The sequence below is a fragment of the Paramisgurnus dabryanus genome, chromosome 16 (assembly GCF_030506205.2).
Source record: "Paramisgurnus dabryanus chromosome 16, PD_genome_1.1, whole genome shotgun sequence".
NCBI classification, from domain to species: Eukaryota; Metazoa; Chordata; class Actinopteri; order Cypriniformes; family Cobitidae; genus Paramisgurnus; species Paramisgurnus dabryanus.
The window spans coordinates 18,658,743-18,681,595 of NC_133352.1; the positions used below are offsets into that span (position 1 = coordinate 18,658,743).

The window sequence follows — 22,853 nt, forward strand, 5'->3', positions numbered from 1 at the left end:
AAAAAATGGGATCAGAAAGAACGCGACCTTTAACACAATTTATTAAGTCCCATTTACCTGTAGTTGCGTTCAAACTTTCAACAATTCTGTAAAGTGTTTTGCATCGTTCACCTAAAAATGAAAAATCTTTCATCATTTGTTAGTACATACTCTGAATGCAGAGTGAATTTATTTCTTTATTTATTTTTCTGTGGAACATTTTTAAAGGGGGGGTTCAATGGTATTTCATGCATTCTGACTTCATAACAGTTATATAGTTGTTTCCTCATGCTAAACGTAGGCAAAGTTTAAAAAAGCAGTTGAGCCTGTTACAGAGTATTTCTGTGCCGAATGCACTTCGCCAGGGTTCGTACAAGTTTCGGAAAGTTTTTTCCGATTACAGTTCCAACTGACGTTTCAGGGGTTTTCTATACGTATCACTTCTTTATATGGGCACTTCCCCCGGAAAACCCCGCCCACCCGTCAATCAGCGGGAGACGCTAGAACATACAAACATTCACAACATGCGACAGCTTTGTTGAATTTCAAAACTTAACAATGGCACGAATGAAGAAGTGTGTTTTTGGATGTAAGGAGAAGAAATCCAGCTTATGAAAACAATGGATATAGTTTATTTTCCGGGGTAGTAGCGGAGTTTTCCCAACCGGGTCATGACGAGTTGCACGCAGTAAGTAAGACTTCTGTCTTATGTTGGAAATATGCGCGTGCATATTATATAAATGACACGAACATGTAGTAAATCATATTTTATAAGTGTTGTATAGTGTTGCATGACTCAGACTCGCTCCACCCGCTGTAGTAACTCCTCCTTCTTCATTGTTTCGTACGTTATCGGAAAGATTCGGTAAAGCTAATCTTTCTTTTATAAATCTGATTAAACTAAAGACTTTTCGGAGATATAAAGGATGTCATACTACTCTATAGGTACTCCAGATTAACATCAGAAATGCAGAAACAGCGTGTGTTAGGTGAGCTTTAATATTCACTTTCAATATATGAAAATAAATGCAATTAGGATGACTGTCTAACATTCTGCTTTTAGTGTTTGTGAGTGGAGCAATGTGAAGGTGAGTGAATAATGACAGAATTGTTAAATTCTTTTAGAGAGTTTCTGAAATGTAACAGTACAAGGTTTGTTACACTAAACATGATATTGATATATGATATTGGTAAATTAAGAAAAATATTTAACATTATCATAGCTTTTGCCTTTTACCACCACAGAGAATAATCCCAGTACTTAATCTTTGTTGCAGTAGATTCATTCATCTAAAAAGCAAAGAAAATCCAAATCAGTGTTGTTGAAAGAAGTTTCATGGCGATGTTCTCAGCTCCTCGGTAATTAAAAACAGCAGATGATTAAAAGTAAAGAGCTCATTACTTTCATATTGTAAATATCATTTAGTTCAAATTAATGTTTATTTAAGCACAGAAACCCTATTTAATGTCTTGGTATAGGATTTTTAATGTGCCAATTCGATGCTTCTGGCTGCATATTAGATTTTACCCGAACTGAAACTTCACACGTCTCCCAAAGACATAGGGGCTAACGTGCATGTTAACACTTGAACATTATCATTGTTCAACTAAACACAGTGGACGTGTATTGCCAGTAGCAGTGTTCATTTGGCACAGAGATATGAACATATACACATTTTGTCATTTTGACATTGATAAATAAGCCCTATAAGCCAGAATATTAATAATTTCTTTCTTTGTCACCTTCCTGTGATCAAAAAAGCTTTCTTGAATGGCTCTAAATGGTGCATATTTAAAGTGACCATTAATTCAAAGAGCAGTTTATCATCTCTGACATATCATTCTCTTTAACTTACTTTATATGGAAATATATAAGCGTCACGTGGAAGCATGCTAAAGCCTAGCACTATAAATAATACTGGTGTGTTGCTATTTGAAGCGTGAACATCTGTTAATATGCATTATTAAAAATTAATTAGCCCCTGTTTTTTTGTGACCTCCAGGATTGTTTGTTAAATTAACAAGTTTTCTTGGTTAAGCTAACGGTGTGACATTTAGCAGATGCTTTCATCCAAAGTAAGACAAAAGTAAGGCAAACAATAAAGCAATTTATAGGACCAAATAATGGGTCTAATAAAAGCCTGAAGCATACACTGAGATGCCAACACTTCCTCTAATGGTAAAAAAAGCTTCAGTCAAAACTTTGCACATGATCAGATATAAAACGATAATTTAATAAGCCAGATCATTTTTTATAAATTTGGGCTTGGCTTTTATATCTTAGTTTTACAAGAGATTCGCATGAAAATTCTTATTTTCATTTTCCATGAAAGTCATACCAATTGAAACAAAATAATCATGAGTAGCCTAAATAGCAGCAGTCAGAATGTTCATTTTAGGGTCAACTATACTAATATATATGAAAGCACATAAGGTCAGCATCAGTCACACTAAGAAACACAGTCTTCATCCACATGTAAGAAGGGTGAATAAAAATTCATTAGTAAATGACGTATATATTGATTCTATTTATTTAATTTTATTTCCCTTAAACTAGCAAACATGAGCTCTTTGATATTTGTACATTTAGTATGTGTTTAAATGATTGTGTTTAGTATGCCAATAGTCTTGATGCTTATGTTAAATATGAACAGTGGCTGGCACGTGATGCTGAGGGAAGTTAATGCATGCTCCTCTTCCAGCTGGGAATATGCCAGTCAGCCGTCAGGCGTTAGCCGCGTTACAGTGTGTTTTATTCTTAGCTGCTGCCTCTGGTCTCTCTCTCTCTCTCTCTCTCTCTCTCTCTCTCTCTCTCTCTCTTATCTTTACTTAAAACAAACCCCACGCTTGTTCTGTCTCCAGCTTTTCCCTTTACTTTTTAATCATTTACATTCATTTTATCCTAGATTTTATTCTGAGATTTAAATCCTTGTGAACATATCCCACAGATGGCAAGAAATTAAGCAAAATTACATGTTCATCCACTGCTTCACTCTTGCGAATTCATTGCTGATTTAAATTAGTTCCAGTTAATGGGACATTTAATGAAGTTGCCCACAATTACCCACAATGACTACCCAAATGCTGGATTGTAATACTTACAACCCATTGAGGAGAACTTGGAAACAGTGAGCTGGTACAATAGTTTATCTGAACATTCATTCATATCTGAATTTCCCTTTCACTTCTTTGTATAGCTTTATGTACATTTTTGATTCTCATTTGAGAAATTTGTCTAATTAAAATGTCATGAAGACACATACAAGATTAAAATATACACTGATGAATACCTAATACACCTTTATTTAACCAAAATAAATAAACCTCAATGATGTATGCAGTCGACCAATGAGACCTCTAGATGATGCACCCGAAATCCTGGACACATCCTGGAAAAATGACACGTATGGTCACCCTAGTGTACATTATCTCATTTATCAAACACATGACCAGAATTGTGAAATAAGAGTTTTGGTTTTTCATCTTAATCTTTAACTTTAAAGATAAGGTTACACTTTATTTCGACTGTTCACTGACTTTAGAGATTCTTTTACAGTACATTATTAGACTGTTAAGCACAAAGTATAGTCTGGTTTTTACGTGTAAGCGAACTTATGCGCACAAAGTATAGATTATTTGAATCAACAAAATGCAATGCATCTCCTGCTACATAGCACATTCTCCTGTCCTTCTTGTGGGTAGGGAAGGGTTTAGTAGAATAAGACATGTAGTGTCCTAATTATTTTTAATAAGTAAAATGCCTAAAGTGCGCTATTGAAAAAGTCCCAAAAAAAATCACAAAGAATTTTGTTGATTAATTAATTTAGTTATTATTGAAATGTTCAGTGGTTCAGAAAGTGTCTCACTTGTGGTCAAATGAGCATCTGGTGAAGGTTTGGCTTCCATGGCCTTTAAAAAGAACGTTTCAGCCATTTTGTTAACATTTTCACATGACATTATGTATGACTGCATCTTCGTGATGTGCACAGTGTGTTAACCACAATAGCTTATTTGTGCTCCAATTCACTCAGCACAGATCAGCAAATATCCTTGTGTAAAAATATTAAATAATTAATCTGTATTCCTATTGAGTAACAGCACTCATGCCTGGGGTGGCATTTTAGGTCAGAGTTGAAAAAATGAATAAAACATCCTAATATTTTCATTTGATCTGGGCTCTCTCTTTTTGCTTCTCAGAAAGAATAAGTGAGTTTTCACCTGCTGTTCTCTCTCTCTCTCTCTCTCTCTCTCTCTCTCTCTCTCTCTCTCTCTCTCTCTCTCTCTCTCTCTCTCTCTCTCTCTCTCTCTCTCTCTCTCTCTCTCTCTCTCTCTCTCTTTTTCAGTGGATATTAAAGACTGTGAAAATATTGACTTTGCAGACTGGCAAGTGCTGTGAAATTACAGAAGCGCTGTGGAGGAGAAACTCTCTACAACCTGATACATGATATATTTCATGAATTGAGTGTTTTTCTTTTTTTTGTAAAAGAATATAAAAGTACTTTAAAGAAATTAAAAATCTTGTAAATGTTTTAAAACTCATTACTTTAGAGAGTTTGGCCTAGTTTTTGCTTTTATTATTCTCATTATCATCAAGTAAACAAAATTTTGTAAGAGCTGTCAACAGCCCCAAACCTAAACACAACCTCTGAAAATAATATGGTATGGCTTGTTCCCTTGTTATCATGTATATATTCAGTGTTTATGACAGGCTGAACAGTTCTGAAATATATTTCCATTCATATTTTTATTCAGGCACCAGACTGAAAGGAATGTTGTTGTTTTGCACGGTAATAAGAGCGAGTTAAGGGAGGAATTCCAAACACAAACATTGTGAAATAGCAGCAAAGTAATTTCATTTCACACCCGTTTGTTGCATATGCCCAAAAAGAGATTACATAAACAGTTTAGCTTTAAGATAAGGAGCAGGTTTGAAATCCTCAAGAGCCTAACACAACAAACTTTATGAAACCCCTCTCTATAGCCAAACCCAAAATCTGAATGTTGGCAAATCAATTATGTGTTTCTCCTCCATTTAATACTGAGCCATTGTTCCTTCAGCTCTCCAAAGCCTTCGGGTTGGACTGAGACTCACTGATAGCAGAATCTTGACTCTGCAGAACGAGGTACATTTGTGCAAAAACAAGCATGTAGAAAAATACACAACCCTCTATTCCCTCGACCTGAATCCACATAAGCGGTGGGCTTTATCAAACTGCTGAGCTCTGGACTTGAGGAGGTTCAGTGTCGAGTCTTTCAGGTGAATCCCACTCAATAGCAGCTCGGTCAGGCCCGAGGCGAAGACATGTCTACTTTGTCCTTAGATACATACGACCGTGTGGCTTGTCCTCACTTCACAGAGCTACTCTGCAACTTTTTTAGCAGTCAGGGAGGGAAGCTGACTTTCAGGCATTTTACACGTGGTCTACTGGAGCAAAAAAAAATAGTTAACATCACATTCTAATAAATTCCGCTTTTTAGAAACTCTTCTAACTTGATCTTGAAAATTTTGACTCATTTATTTTTACAATTATATTTTGACTTGAATGAAATAAGGTACCACACAGAGTGTTAGGTTACCTGAAAACATTTCCTAACATTAACTAACTTGGCTTGCTGTACTCGAAGGGAGCTTGAACTGAGGCTCGGCTTGAGGCCCAAGTTCAACCCTTCCCCAACCACCCCCAAAACTGTATCTTTTCTGTCGCTGGGGTGGTACCAAGGGTCTCTATCATGAAGCCGATACGGAAGTGACTTAAACTGCAATTCATCGACTGGCTGCTAGAGACTGGCTCCAAAAGGGAGTCAATTCCATAGAACCCCATGTTCCCTTTCAGTCGGTCACGACATGACGTCTCCGTTCCCTTCCTTCAGGGAACGAGGATTACATACGTAACCGAGACGTTAAATTGCACAACTTTACAGCAGAAATAAACATGATTACAGCGTGATAAAAAAAATGTTGTTGGTCTATAGCTAATTTTTCCCTTCATACTTTGGGATTTGTCCCTTTTGCATATCGTTTACATGTACTAATACACACTTACACACCAAAGGAAATGTAAAATCATGAATCGCATAGGTGCTCTTTAAATTATATTAATCCTTTAGGTTCTGCATAATTAATGGCGTCCATATTAATAAACTACGTCCATATTTTTACAGTCTATGGGTGGTACACAAGGTTCTGTTTGTACCTTTACAGGTACATAATACAACATTGTACATTTTTGGGTACATCACTGTACCTTAAGGACCCATTGTTTACCTTTAAAGGTATAGTTAAATGTTTTGTAGCACATTTAACTGGTACAAAATTGATCTTTAAAAGTACACAATAGGTCCTTATGATATAATATTGTAACCCCAAAGGTTTAACTTTTAATGTGTTGTATATACCCATAAAGGTATCATTACTGTTTAAACCTTTTTCTGACAGTGTACGTTTAGAATCCAACATTAGTTCAAAAAGGGAAAAACCCCGCTGTTGGGTTAAATTAACCCAGAAAATGTTAATATTTGACCCAATAGTTGATTAAACTAACCCAGCATTTTCAGTTGAAACAACACATTGGTGCTTTTCAGCATTTTTATGTGTGTATTACAGGAAAGCATGGGATTATAAAATGCTATTAGGTCAACTTAAAATAAGAAGGACTACTGTTAAAGATAACTAGTGTCCACACCAAGGACACAATTATAATGTTATGTTCATTCTAAACTTGTAAGATACAGTGTTACAGTATTGAAGATGAATGTACTGTAGATGACCCGTTGTTGCTTCATAAATCACAAAGAAATAAATGCTTTTGAGTGCATTAAAATCTTCAAAGACGAGGAGTTGGGCAAAGCTATCTTTTAATAAAACATTGTATTCATACATTTGTTTGAGTCAGTATCAGTTTCAAAGCATCCTGGACATCACCAAGTGCCACAAACCACCAAAAACCACAAACTATTTGGCTAAAAAATGCTCTGAAAATGATTTTAATGATCCTCTGTATCTTTATCATTATAGTTATTTTGTGGCTCTTCTCTTAAATTCAGAATTTTTTTAAACTTAATTTAATACTTTGTCCATAGAGTAACACCCATCAACACATTCTGTGTCAATGTGTGTAGGCCTATACATTTGTGGCAAATGTCTCTCCAAATAAAATTGTGAACATGTGCAGATGGTTAAACTGATGATGTTTTAAATCACCCTGTGTTACAACACTTTGCCCCATGTATTACATTTGATACCTCACATTCCTTTTTGTCAAGCTGTGCCATAAAATTACCAGCAAATGAGTCACGACCATAGCGGTACCATTATATTGCCAGTGTGTTTCGAATAGAATTTAATCCAGTTTCTTTTCACTTGCATGTGGAGGTGGGAGCTGTCTCGAATCATCACTTAAAGCCATCCATTGAGAGTCAGCCTGGGATTAAAATGTGTCATTATAAAAAACAGCAATAAAAAAAAAAAATCTCCACAGATGGGGGTGGCTACTCAACGGCTCATCCTTTAAGATCTTAAGATCTGATGAAATGAGGGGGTGGGGGTACTCAAAGAAAGTCCAATCCCTCGTCACACAAGCGTACAGACAAATGTAATTACTTAAGCTTTCACTGATTTGAAGACACTTCCCGCCAAATGCCCAGAAATAACCATCCGTGGGCACGAAAACGGGTCAGTACTGAATTGTTGGTTTGCTCTTAATATAGCGTTGCCTTATTCTACTCAAATAATGGCAAAAAAAGTCACAGCTCACTTACAGTTTTTCTGAATTGCTAAAACACGTTTTTTGAAACCATCACTCATTTTCTCAAAACCTTAAACACAAATCCCAATTTTAAACAAAATTCACAGAACCCCTGACTCTTCTAGCAAAATCAAACAATTCCTTCAAAACCATTTCACTTGTACTCAAAATCAAACTAAGCTTTCAAATCATACACACATAAGTCTATAATATAAAACACTACAAGCATCCATTAGACACTACCTTAAAAAATGTAAAACACAACATCCAGGACATCTGCTTACAGAAATACATGTTTACTGTACATAACAACACACTTGACAAATACTGTTAAAAATCTCTATTACTGTAATCACACAAGTTTAGTTCAGTGAATATAGCGAATACTTTACTGTAAGTACTTCAAGTACAGTTTTTCTGAATTGCTAAAACACGTTTTTTGAAACCATCACTCATTTTCTCAAAACCTTAAACACAAATCCCAATTTTAAACAAAATTCACAGAACCCCTGACTCTTCTAGCAAAATCAAACAATTCCTTCAAAACCATTTCACTTGTACTCAAAATCAAACTAAGCTTTCAAATCATACACACATAAGTCTATAATATAAAACACTACAAGCATCCATTAGACACTACCTTAAAAAATGTAAAACACAACATCCAGGACATCTGCTTACAGAAATACATGTTTACTGTACATAACAACACACTTGACAAATACTGTTAAAAATCTCTATTACTGTAATCACACAAGTTTAGTTCAGTGAATATAGCGAATACTTTACTGTAAGTACTTCAAGTACAGTTTTTCTGAATTGCTAAAACACGTTTTTTGAAACCATCACTCATTTTCTCAAAACCTTAAACACAAATCCCAATTTTAAACAAAATTCACAGAACCCCTGACTCTTCTAGCAAAATCAAACAATTCCTTCAAAACCATTTCACTTGTACTCAAAATCAAACTAAGCTTTCAAATCATACACACATAAGTCTATAATATAAAACACTACAAGCATCCATTAGACACTACCTTAAAAAATGTAAAACACAACATCCAGGACATCTGCTTACAGAAATACATGTTTACTGTACATAACAACACACTTGACAAATACTGTTAAAAATCTCTATTACTGTAATCACACAAGTTTAGTTCAGTGAATATAGCGAATACTTTACTGTAAGTACTTCAAGTAATAGTAAGTTTTCAATATTACTGTAAGCAGCACTTGTATTTTGTAAAAAGTCAGCAATCCAACTGCAAATTTTGCCAATTGCATCGTCTCTGGTGTCCTTTTCTTCCTCATACTCTTCATCTGCCTCTCAGACTGTTTCCAATTCACACAATTGGTAAAAAATACCATTAGATAAAAGTGTGTAGAATTTTGAGTTGTTGTGTTTACTCGATGATAACGGTGTTTTAGTTGTGTTCAACTTTTGCCTGCCTGTGTTTAGCATTTATAAAACAAGTGCATTGCAGTGTGAAATGTGTGTTTTAGTGAGAAGTTTGTGTTTAGAATTTTGCAAAAAGAGTGCATGATTTGACAAATGGGTTTAGGCCACTATGAATTTGGTTCAGAGATTGGGGTTTAGTGTTTTAGCAATTCAGAAAAACTGTAATATGTGTATATGATATTGTATGTATGGTTTCAGTGATAAATAAAACACTATAGGAGATGTCAACCTTTATTATGTTATGTGCAGGAATTGGAAAGCTTGAATAGAAGCAAACATGGTGAACATCAATGTGTACTGAGACCACCAATTCAAAAATGTACTGTATCGCTCTCCATGGCTGTCCAAAAAACAGACAGGTTTTACCGTGCCTAGGAATGGGGTAAGTTAAAAATAACTGGAGTATTGTTTAGTTAAGATGCAGTATTGCTAACAATATTCTTAGATATGATAGCATATAATTTATAATGTATTTACTATAATATATATATAAATAATAATGATACAAATATAGATGATACAGTACTATATTGTATATAAAAAAAATGTTGTTAAAGTTATACAGTACTAGTTTTGTGTAGTGTAAATTTGCATTACAGTACAAAACTGTAAATCGAAATATAATAATTTGCTGGCAATTGTGCTGCAAGTAACTTACTGTAAAAATACAGGGAAATTGTTAACAGTGTGGAGTATTGTTTGAGATAGGTAACCTTTAAAGGTACTGTTGATAATCCATTAGCATGATGCCACAGATTCATGAAATTGTTATGTAAATGAACCTGCAACCTCCAATAATAAATGTTTGGAAAGAAGGATATCCACTTCTCCCATTCTACAGCTTTTAAGCTTGCAAACCTCTTCATTTTCATATTGGTTAATTCAGCACAGTTTATTCACATGTTCTACGATAAACGATAGACAAGCAAATACGTTCCATTTCATCTGTGTTTATGTAAACAGTAATGCATATATCATTGATATGCTGTACAGGCTTTCTGTTCACTCACAAACCTTTAGATTCAACTCAGTTATATTGCTTCAATGCTTTGTCAATTTTACTGAACTCGAATATGGTAATAAACCAGTGTAGTATAATAATTAATTAAATAAATCATATATAAAAAGCCATTTTATTTGTGTGAAGTACAAAAGTTGTCTAGGAAGGTACCTTTTATGTACCATGTTGCTATAGATACCGTATGTACTTTTCAGCAGTGGCGGCTTGTGACTGCTCATCCGAGGGGCGCAAATTCAAAATATGTGTTCGGAGTGTCATGTGTGTTCCTCCTGTTTTCAAAATATGTGTTTGTTGCATCATGTGAACCATGTGCATCACGTGTTTTGTCAAAATAAGTGCCTGCAGCACACGCATCAAAACCGTTTATGATAAAAGAGACGCTCACGTTCACAAAATACACGCAAGACACTCCCTTAACAGTAAACTCTGATTACGCATGAGATTAAAGCATCTCTTTTATCCTAAACCCTTTAGACGCGTCTGCAGCAGGCACTTATTTTGACAAGACACGTGATGCACATAGGATCACTCGACGCGCAGAACACATATTTTGAAATTACGAACCACACACATGACGGGCTAGGGGCTACATATATGTTCGCATCGAGCGCCCTCGAATAAAGAAGTTACCGGCCGCCACTGCTTTTGAGGACATAGTATGTACTAAAATACAATAAAGATTTGTAATGTATTATTTGGTACTTGTTGCAGTCATAATGTTAGATCATAAAAATGGTTGAGCACTTACATGTATACTTGGCACCTTGTACTTACTGTTTGTACATTGGTTTGTAGCAATATCAATTATAAAAACAGTATGAATAAAATAAAAACATTTGCCTAACATTATGAACTTGTAAACACGGTGACAAGCAAAGATAACTGTAATGCACCTTTTTAAAAGCAACAGGTACACCTGCATATACATTGCAAACTTATAAATACTTTGATCATGGAAGCAGCTGAGATGGATATTTGGCATGTTTGTATTCACAGTGCCCATATTTGGGTTGTCATACCGAGTCTACTTTAACTTGGTTGTTGTTTGTCACTAAAGGGGATGGCTTGCTTTTGATCCGTTCAGCAGCATCATTTGAACTCTCCGGAAAAAACATCCGTGCCGTACAGAGTGAGACAATGATTTGTTTGTACTCTCTTCTGAAGTTCTGATTCAGCAGTCCATAGACTATGGCATTTAGGCAGCTGTTGAAGTAGGCCATAAAGTAACTAGATACAAAAAACCACTCCGGGATTAGCGGTGCGACCCGCCCGGGGTCCACGGCGACCGCCAGGCCAATAAAATTGAGAGGAGCCCAACACACTGCAAAAAGAACAAACACCACAAACATGGTTACGAAATTCCTCACGTCATTCGGTGTGAGCTTGGGTCTGAGCTCTGGTTTGACGCGCCTCCTCACCTGAATCACTAAAATCCAGATCCTCAGGTAGCAGTACGTTACAATCATAATCGGAAGAATGAAATGAAAGAACACGACGGCGATAGTGTACGCTGAACTTGCCGACTGCGCAAATGTACAAGAGTAAACCCTGGGGTCGTACTGCAAGGAGCCTACGTAAAAATTTGGCACTATCGCGACCAAAGTCAGTATCCATATTAGAAGGACGTAGCATAGGCAGTTCTTGTCGCTGTATAGCTTGTCATACTTGAGACTGTGGCAGATGTAGCAGTAGCGATTGATGGCGATGCCAGTTATGTTAAATATAGATCCAATCACGCTTAATCCCATCAGAAATCCACTGATTTGGCACTGAACGAATCCCAAATTCCATTCATTATGGAAAATGGACACCAGCACGAGTGGATAAGGGTACACGGCTACCACCAGATCAGCTACCGCCAGGCTCACTACGAACACGTTCCCTGCAAACAAACACAGTGTGGTTACAATAAGTGCAACTTTTTAATACCTGGTACAGTATGTAAGCATATTTAAAAAAAATTGTCAAATGCAATGTTATAGTAATAGTAACGTGTCAAATGAAGGACAAATTTGACTGGCTTGTGTCTATCATAGAGAATTTGGCAGATTGATTGTCAGGTTCCCTCTTAAGCCATCAGATTAGATTTGTGTGAAGTTTGAGAACGACATCTTTCAAAAACAAATTTCAAGCCATTTATATCATCTGTCCTTGTCAGTATGGATGCCGGTATACTTTTACAGCATGACCTTTATTGCGTCTAATTAAATCATATCTTTCCTAAGTCTGTCAGCTGCTTTCCCTAATAAAAGGATTTGAATTGCATCTGTTACTGTCACATGGTATTTCACACTCCCATGAGGACCCTTTAAAACTTGTGGACCTCATGTTAGGTTGAGGCCTGGTTAAAGTTTTAATAAGAAATAACTGCTATAGTAAATTTTAATTTTCAGGTGTAAAGATCATTTGCCGTACGCACCTCCACAACCAATAAAGTTAATTCACCCAAATCAAATACTACATTACATTTAGTCATATGGCAGATGCTTTTATCTAAAGTGACCTACAGTGCATTAAATACATTTTATTAGTATATATGTGTGTTCCCTGCTAGGATCAAACCCATGATCTTTTTCACTTCTAGCGCAATGCTCTACCAATGAACAATGAGCTACTTTACACTGTTGGAAAAAAATATTTAATTATGTACCCCAGCTTTAACTGGGGCAGTACCCTTTAAACAGGTCCCAATATGTGCCATTAGGTACAAATATGTATACATTTGATACTCTGATGTATTAATATGAACTCTTTAGATCCAAAGTTTTGAAAGGGTACAACCCCACTGACATTTTCTTTCTACCATAGGACACTAAATATGGTTTAAACAGAATGCAAGAGACTGATAGTCTCAATTAACAGTATTTGTATTACGTTAGAAATAATTGATGACGGGCAGTTGAATTATTCAAAAATAATGCACACCCAAGCCAAAATATTTTCAAATAATTCAAAGGACCGGAGTAAATTGTTCCGCTTATACCATGGTAACTACAGATGTTGTTAAGACATTGCTTTGGTGGTTATTAAACAGGTCAGGTGTACGTTTATCAAAAAAAAAAAAAAATGCATACCCATGGAACATTTCTAAACCAATCAGAATAAAGCATTCAACAACTGTGAATCAATCAACATAAAGGACAATCTAAGTTTCCCCTGGATTATGTTTACACCTTGTTGGAAGTTACTGTACATTTTTATTTGTTGTGTCAATGAGAGCCAATGACGCTTAAAGCTGACACAGGTGGTTTGTCATTTGAGAACATAAAAACTACTACCATGGCTTCATGGATTCTCTCATCTCTCTACAGTGATTACTGCTGAGACTGCATGACTCTCAGCTTCTACAGTAAGTCTGTTTTAAGTATGAAAGATTAAAATATCCAGAACATAATTGAAATGAATTACACAACTCTAGGCACAGAAATTGAACACTGCACTTGAATATTGCGGTTTTATCTCGTAAACTTGTCCTTTAAACTAATTTAAGCCCACCGTGTGACAAAGATCTTGAAATCCTAAATAAATAATAGATTTATGATTTAGCAAATATAGTCCAGTGTTGGGTGAAATTATTAGAGCAGTGCGTCTAACACAACAGTGAATCTGAATCTGAATCTGAGTTATGTTTACTGTCCACCAAGTTTGAAAAGGAGGCCCAGCAAGAGTATATAACTAGAGATACAGTAGCAATGTTCTTAACATCAAATAAGATTACTTTCCCAAGGAGGCCTTATTTTTATATGTTTATTAAATATACTATTTTTAATGAGAACTATCCTTGAACTTTGCTAAGTATTTGAGGTTGTAAATGTCAAGGGAAAAGAAACTATATACACAGTGTTCACAAATAGAGAATAACCAGCTACTTTTATTTACATTAGATATTTTAGTCATAATAAGCCAGAATTAAGGTAAAACAAAACAAAACATGTTCTGTGTGAACTAATTCAGAGACATGTGAACAAATTTACAAATTCTGTGAGGTTCAAAGTATATTTAATTTATCAAATCTATTTATACAGTATGTGGCCCTTTTGGGTAAAATTCAGACTAAAGTCTCAGAATCTAACAAAGTTTTATTTCGATCACTGATTTCACTTAGATTTCGATCTTTGATATGGTCAATATTAAATATATCAAGGTTATATTTTTACAGAACGTCCTTTACGTTATGTACTATAGGAAGATTTTATGTATCATGTTCATAGGTTTCACAAATTAGGTCATAAATCTTATAGCCAAATTACCAGAATCAGAACTGAATAAATGTGCCTTTTAAAAATATATCTTGTGGTAAAGGTTGTTTTTTATTTACAGATTAATGAATGTGTCTCTTAATATTAAACCCTGGTCACCTCTAGCACTTCCAACCAACTGTTAAAGACGGATGAAAGGCATTACGGTACATTCAAAATACATGTCAAAATACGTGCCTGCTCCATATGCTTTGAAGGGGTATATGATCAAAGATACTTGCCAGATGCTCGCTTAATCTAATGTGTTATTAGTGTTTAGTGTTAAGTGAGTTTCTTGCGAGTATTTTGTAAACGTGAGCGTCTTTTATCATAAAGCCTTTTGAAGCGTGTGCAGCAGGCACGTATTTTGACATGACGCATGAAGCACATAGGTTCACATGGCGCACCGAACACATATTTTGACAGGACGAGCCACACACATGACACTCCAAACACATATTTTGAATAAGTGCCGCTTGGAAGACAAGTCACTGGCCGCCACTGATTATAGGTCTAACTGTGGCATGAATGTAGCCAAATAACATCATCACCTTGGAATTGAAAGTAAAAAGGTTTAAGTTTAATCATAAAGTTGAAAGAAAACAGGAAATATAAAGAGCATACATCATTTAGCATTCAACTTACAGGTTATAAGACATCCAATTCCATTCACAGAGAATACAGAAAGCAAGGCTGAAAAAGAGAAAGTCTGTTCAAAGTGAATGAGTCCGTAACTAACAGTATATGGATGGTATTTATGAGCAACCACTTTAACTGTATTGTATTGTGTTGTCTATTGGACTGAAGTGCAAAGTGAAGAGATTTTCTCTTATTGACTTTATCTGTTATACTTCACCCCAGAACTGAGACATGCATATTCAACACAAAAAATCACATAAATAAATGTGCATAAAATGTATGGAAATCTTACAGTTTGGAATGGATTTTCTTTTATCAAGGCCGCTCGATGCAAAGTTCGTCACAACATGTATGTAGCCCGTCATGTGTGTGGTTTGTAATTTCAAAATATGTGTCCTGCGTGTCGAGTGAACCTATGTGCATCACATGTTTTGTCAAAATAAGTGCCTGCTGCAGACGCGTCTAAAGGGTTTATGATAAAAGAGACGCTCACGTTTGCCAGATACTCACATAATCTCATGTTTAATCAGAGTTTAGTGTTAAGGGAGTGTCTATTTTGTGAACGTGAGCGTCAATTTGATCATAAACGGTTTTGACGCGTGTGCAGCAGGCACTTATTTTGACAAAACATGTGACGCACATGGTTCACATGAAGCAACAAACACATATTTTGAAAACACGAGCAACACACGACACACCGAACACTTATTTTGAATTTGCGCCCCTCGGATGAGCAGTCACGAGCCGCCACACATGACGGGCTACATACATGTTGTGATGAACTTCGCATCGAGCGCCCGCGAAAAAAGAAGTCACCGGCCGCCACTGGTCTAACTGAAAGAAAACATTGCAGTTTAGGAATGTGGCTTATGATTTTGTTTTCATAAATAAACCATTTTGGATTTTCAATCTTTCCAGGTCTAGACAATTACTGTAGATATTAAAGCAAATATCCCAATGGTGGTCAAACTTTGGAATAAAACCAAACTCATTTCTAAACAAACAAATATCATTCTTAAGAAAATATACATTAATGTTTTGTCACCCCTGCGTATACATTCAGCACTCAAGAGAAGCTTCAGATTGCTGTGAAGTTAAGGGAAATATTATAGCTAAATCAACATTTTATCATTAGGGAGGTGTGCATATCATAATGTTATATTTTCTTGTTAGCTCATAATCAGTATCATAATATCATCACATCAGAGGCACAGCAGTAACATTTATTTCTCACAATCAATCATTGCATTATTTGTCTAGATAATATCAACATTGTCCAGCCAAATCAGATAGGGATATAGAGTGATATTGAGTCATCTGTCACAGCAAACACAAACAAAGTACTGCAGAAATCATAAACTGAAAGCATGAATGTATTGCTTCCCTGCACTGACATATAGCAAAGTCCCTTTAGGGATGTCTTTGTAACAATGTTTGCAATGCCTTGAGCCATATAAGATTAAGTCATATCTACTTGAAACTTGAAAATACTAAAACAGTAATCTTTTTAACAATACTAACCACACAAAATTTTGCATGTGGCATTTTCAGAAAAAAGTCAAATTGATGACACTGAGAAGATACCCTTCAGAAAGGTCCTAATACTGTACAGTACCATCTAGGTACAGATACTGCATGTAGACATTTGGTACCAATTTGTACCTTTCTGTTACTATGCACCTTTAGGTTTGAAAGTGTCCCAGTGACAGCTTTTTGTACCTTTTTGTGCAGTGAGTGTCTAAGTCTAGTCAACAAAATAATCTGTTTAGCAACATATTGAAGACTAATCTTGTTCACACAAAAGAATACATTTTTATTATACTGTAGTTACTTTTGTTAGGAGTGCATTTTGAGGTTGGATTCTTTACAGTTTCCCCTATACTTGACTCAATCTCTGACACAGAGGCAGACCAGGCATTTCAGCTGACTGTGTTAAGCCAACAGTGGCCTGTATCTTACAGTATAATATAAGTCAGCCTGTACAGTTTTTCAGCAATTGCCCATTCATTAAGGCAGTGAAACAAGCCCAAGGGCAAGCCGAGGGCCAAGTCCTCAAGACTGAGGACATGAACTCATAAAGAATAAATAAAGCTTCATCTCCAAACAGCAAAATATTAGTAAGCTTCCCATGGGCCAATTCAGTATAATAACAAGACTTGTGAGTCAGAATAAGGCCGTATGACCCTTTCATGGTATCATTTTTATAAACAAGCTAACCTTTTGACATTTTTATGGTTAGAGGATTGATTTAGTAAAAAAGCATTACTGCATAACAGCCCTGAATTGCAAATACAGTATATGATTTACTTAAAGGGATAGTTCACCCAAAATTAAAAGAAAGATATTTTGTAACCAAATCGTGGACCCCATTAACTTTCATAGTATTACTTTTTCCTACTATTTAATTGAATGGGGTCCACAAACGCTTTGGTTGCAAACATTTCTCAAAATTTCTTCCTTTGTGTTCATCAGAACAAAGAAATGTATGCGGGTTTGTAACAACATGAGAGTGAGTAAATGATGACACAATTTTCATTTTTGGGTGAACTATCCCTTTTAAAGAAATAGGCTATCAAAATGAAAGTGTCATCTTCATTTACTCTGCCTCATATTGTTCACAACCCTGTTTGAGATTTTCTTTATCAAAAACGGTATATGAAATGCTGTTTTTAAACAATTTACTGGAAGTTGACAATTTGGGGAAGACCGCATTATTAGTGTGGTATATTTTATTAATTTATTTTCTTTTACTAAGTTCAGGAGGAGCATGGTCATGTAATCCAATCATCAGAAAGAGTTCTCTATATGTAGTGTCTCCCACCGTCCTGTGGCAGTTTTTTGCAACATCCCTCCTTCACCCCATCGCCTCGCACTCTGCTGGTACATCTATCCCATTTAAAAACTAGTACTTATCTAAAAGTTTTTATTGTAAAGTATCAGAGGAAAGATTTTGTCCTCATTCCACCCATGCATAGCCTTTTGAAAGGATCCTTCTTTTTCTCACACAGCCTCTGTGAATAATTGGTAGAGGAGAGTTTCTCTTGAATGAACAGTGAACTTCATCTAATAAGAGCGCCTTGGGCTCATAAGCAACGTCAGTGTAACTCCAGAACAGTAGTTAGAGAACAGAGCTGTGCTCGGTTACACTGTCCTGAGACCTTAAAAAGGAAACTATCTCTTCTCTTGTCCCAATAAAGGAAAGATCTGTCTCGTGTTTAAAATACATACTGTACTAAATATCAAGGGCAGCTCACAGGTAAAGTCTCATTGGTAGAATTATATACACTGGCTCTGTTAAAATGAGGCTCACCTAACAGCAGGGAATGGTTGATCTGAATAATCCAAACAGACAGTGGTGCCATAGCAGATAGAGTCTTTGAGGTTGAGTTGCTTAAATAAAACAGATAGACCGCAACGGGGGGAGAGGAACCACTTCGTTTCATTACTGAAGAACAATGAAGAGAATGTGTGTGCCGTGCGTATATATGCGTGCTTGGGAATTACTGTAACTTTGAATTTGTTCGCTAATTGAATATTCTCACTGGGTCAGTGGTCTTCACAATGGGCCATGGGTGGTACGATCAATGGTGAGAAACATAATGAAGCAAACATCGTAGGAGGCTAATGGAACAATTACTGGGTTAATGTGACCCACAAATCAGTGAACATATAGTGCACTATACTCAGTGAGAAGAAAACATCAGAACATACTTCACGTAAACCACATCCCCTTAGAATCTCAGCAGCAGTGTTTTAACATGAACAAGGGCTTTGTTAGCTGTGGGAACTATGATCACTTTGTAATATTTTTTGACCCACACTCTTAAAAATGTAAGTGCTACACGATGCCACAGAAGAAACATTTTTGGCTTTATAAAGAACCTTTAGCATCTGAACCTATCTTTGTTATTTGTGGGGAAAAAGTTGTTTAGATTATATAAAGGTTTGGAAAGGTTCTTTAAGGAACTAAAATGGTTCATCACTGTGAACCTTTTAAGCACCTTTATTATAAATTATTTAGCATGGGGTGATGCAACCATGTGCTTATTTATATATACAGTAGGTTAAAACTTATGGCAACATCCAAACAGAAAATATTATGATAAATATGAGTATTGAAGATAGAAAATATATACTCTTAAATAAAGGACCCTAAGGTTCTTTCTCAGGCAGTATGGTTAGAGGAAGAACTTTTAATATCCACAGAATCTTTCTGTTAACGGTATTGGAAAACGTTCAAAAACTGAAAAGATAATACAGTAGATAAATAATTATTTTAGAGGTGTTTGACTGAAAAGTTCTTGCTGAATTTTTTTAAGAGTCTATAAATTAGGTCTACATTAAAAGTTGATGTTATTATGTATAAATAATAAAAGTGCATGAATGTGTAAGTAGAGGAAATACCTGTAAATCAGTGAGGTCTGTCTAATTTGACAGTGACAGGTGTTCAGTAAAACGCTGATACTGTTATACTGTATATTAAAACGTCATTATTTCAAAGATGATAAACTTTTCCTATTTTCCCTCTAGATCTGAACTTTTACTGTTGCTGTATGTCTCAGATTATAGTGCAGATGCGGTGATGGCATTTGCGTGCCAAACAATAGCTTGCCATGACAGCTTTTACAACTTTTAACAGCTTCACGCAGGGGACAGAGTTCCCAGAAATGTTTTCTTCACTCGCAGCTCACTGCGCGCGCACTTTAATTTAAAGTTTAAACTTTACATTGCAAACAGTTTTTTGCCATGCCAATAAAGCACAAAGTAAAAAAAAAATTATTTGTTAATCTGTGTGGATTATATTCTTATCAATTCTACCTACTGTACATGCAGTAAATGTTTGAATTTCAGGGATGGGGTCGAAACTATTGCGCGCAATTTACGCATTGAGCGCAACTAAGCACTGTAATCTTTGACCATCTGCACGCATTTGCAGTATGCAATAGTCTACATCTTTATCATTCACACCCTGTAAAACTAGTGCTGTTGTTCAAACTTTAGAGCTGAAGAACAACATAAGGTCTCTGTCATATTGGCAAAGAAAAGTGGCATATGGGTCGGTGTGACACTGGTCCACACACAGGAAAATGACTGTCCTGTTCAGTTTTACTTGATGTTGGGCCAATTACCTGAAGTCTCTAAAAATAGCTCAGTCAGTGTAATAACGTATAACAACCCTATCAAAAAAAGACCGAAAAGACACTGAGTAAGAAACAAGCCTATATGAGCTGTGTTGTTAAATGCATTCCGTAACAAAAATAAAAGCTATCATATCCTAGCATATCCTTTCAATACTGTATATTTATGTCATTGCAATGTAAATGTAAATTCAGGTATAGTCTGTTTTAAATGTTTTAGTTTTTTTGTGTGTTTTTTTTGTGTTTTAGTATAAAATAACGACATAACGTTAACATTCAGCTGATGTAGTTCAGTTCACTATGATAAGTATAGTTCTTAATTGTCTAGCCTATATGTAGGCTATACTGTATGTCTGAAACGTCTCGTGCGTTTAAGGTTGGCACTATACGCATGATGTTTCATTTCGGGGTACTGTGACTTTACTGAGAAAGAAAAAGCCAATAAAAATGATGACCATTAAAACTGATGATTTAGGCTGTAATCGATTTTTTTACAGTGCATCTTTTCTAATAAAAATTCTATATCTGCGATATATGTTGTACAATTTGCTTAAAGACATACGTGCATTAAAGAGAAGAACAAGCGGAGAATCAGTCAGATATAGTCTTGACAAAGTTTTATCAATAATCTCAGATTATGATGATTTTCCTCCCTAGGTCGGTGAAGACCTGAATGATGTTTGCTCAGTATTTAAAACTCTTACCTGCGTTCCTAAGTTTCTTGTTTCTGCAGACGGAGAAGATCACCAGGAGGTTTCCCAATATATCAACCACAATAGTGAAGATCAAAAAGCTTCCCAAAGTTGTAGCGACCCAGGGTGGACGATTAAGAGTGATGTCGTTCGGAGTCAGTGAAGAGGAAATGTTCAGCAATCGACTGCCATTAAATTTCATTTTATCCACACTTCAATAATTCTCGCCATAAATCATAGTTTTTGATTCCAGTAGAAAAGCAGTGGTTAGTTAGTGCGTTTGCGTAAACGTGCGTAAAATAAAGGTCTGTTATCATGTCACGGTCCTCGATCCCGCGGACACCTTCGTGATCAGAGCGTGGACATGTGTCCACACTTATATAGCTTTCTATCGACATCAGATTGTTGGTATGTGGCATCTGACATCAAGTTAAGTTGCTCTCAAATGCCCATGGATGGGGTAGGGTACTGTGGGTACTATGCTGCCCCGCTGTGGAAGTGAACGACATTGGTTATGCATTTAGGTCGTCGGAGATTCATTCACATGGAATTGTGAGGATTTATGTAGGCTACGTGTTTATTTAACGTTATTTGTCATTCAGGGTTTATTTACGTTGATTTAATCATTCATGAAAATCAACAAGTCTTTTGGAAAGGGTTCACTAATGTTTGCGTGCTGGTTGCTTGTATTCAGACTAGATGATCTACAAAATTGCTACCTGTTTTATTACTTTTACTGTTTTTTACAACTTATCTAATGAGGTTAAACAATTTCAACTCGTTTTTTGAGTTAAAGTGTAATCAGAATGTAAAATGGGAAGTTGAATTGACCTACACAGCCAATGTGCAGATTTAAACGTTTTTATAGTGTAGAAATCTTGCTAGTGAACATCTTTTACCTACACTGAAAAAATATATTAATTCAATTTACTCACTTTTTTAAGGTAAGTGGTTGCAATCAATTTATTTAAGCTCAATTTAAAAGGTAGCACAAATAAATTGATTGCAATGGTCCCTTTATTTACCATCATTCAGCTTTAGGGCTCAAAATGACTTTGACAGGTCAAAACATGCTAAAAGTATAGATTTAAATGTAAGCCTTAATATGCATGCAGTATTTCAATGTGTTGAATAATTTACATGTACCACTTGGACCTACCCAGAAAGCAAACATTCCAGGGACAAATCTGGTTTAGGCATTTCTGGCTTAATTCAGGCTCTCTTTTGTTCACACCCTTGTGTGAAACAGCGTTCGGGATAGTTGTGGCGTGAGACTAGCCAAACAAAAGCAAAAAGCAAAAGGCACCTTTTAGCATGAGTTTGGTCCCCCAGAAAATATTTGGCTGTGATTTGGCTAAGTCTTGGTTGGAAAACCATGTCATGAAGAAATGTAAATAAATGGCTTCGTTATGTAGAAAACCACTGAAAATATTTTTTTTAAATAGGAGGCACTTTTTAAAATCTATATCAAATCAGATCTACAAATGAAAATAATCTTGAATGCTTATTAATGGGAAAGGTTTTATTTGTGGCAGATAAATTAACAAGGGATCACAATATGAAGACAGAAATTACAGTAAGCTTTCTGACTGCCTGACAAAAGTGTCAAAGCTTAAAAGCAGCAGAGCAGCAATAATAATCCTCACCTCTGAACCATGCATCTGTCCGTGCAGACACAGCCAAATGTTTTTGTCATGGAGTAATGTAGTCCAAACACTCTTTAGACTTTGGCCCAGTACCGCTTCACATTTGCTTTATATTTTAGGATGCCTGTCAGTGCAAGCTTCTTTAAATAAACCCACACTCAATAGCTGCTGTCTGATCTCTCTCATACACTTCACTTATCAAAAGTGAAAGCTACACATTACAGTATTTTACAGTTGGAGGGGTCATACAGTTTTATAGTATATGAACTGAACACTTCTTTTTTGTGGAATGA

At 35.8% G+C, this 22,853-nt stretch overlaps 2 protein-coding genes across 3 annotated transcripts in view; one reads left to right on the top strand and one right to left on the bottom strand.

Moving 5' to 3' along the window:
• asah1a (N-acylsphingosine amidohydrolase (acid ceramidase) 1a) overlaps window positions 1–22,853 on the top strand; it is a 189,895-nt gene that overhangs the window by 91,767 nt on the left and 75,275 nt on the right. The gene's annotated exons all lie outside the window — the stretch shown is intronic.
• mtnr1ab (melatonin receptor 1A b) lies at window positions 9,355–21,430 on the bottom strand. 2 transcript variants are annotated; one of them, XM_065271759.2, is made up of 3 exons: window positions 20,927–21,430; window positions 15,091–15,138; window positions 9,355–12,089 (listed from the first exon to the last, which is right to left on the bottom strand). In XM_065271759.2, exons 1-3 carry the CDS (start codon window positions 21,114–21,116, stop codon window positions 11,221–11,223), a joined length of 1,107 nt encoding a protein of 368 aa, XP_065127831.1. In that variant the 5' UTR covers window positions 21,117–21,430; the 3' UTR covers window positions 9,355–11,220. The 2 variants fall into 2 exon arrangements, with proteins under 2 accessions (XP_065127831.1, XP_065127832.1); XM_065271760.2 differs by lacking the exon at window positions 15,091–15,138.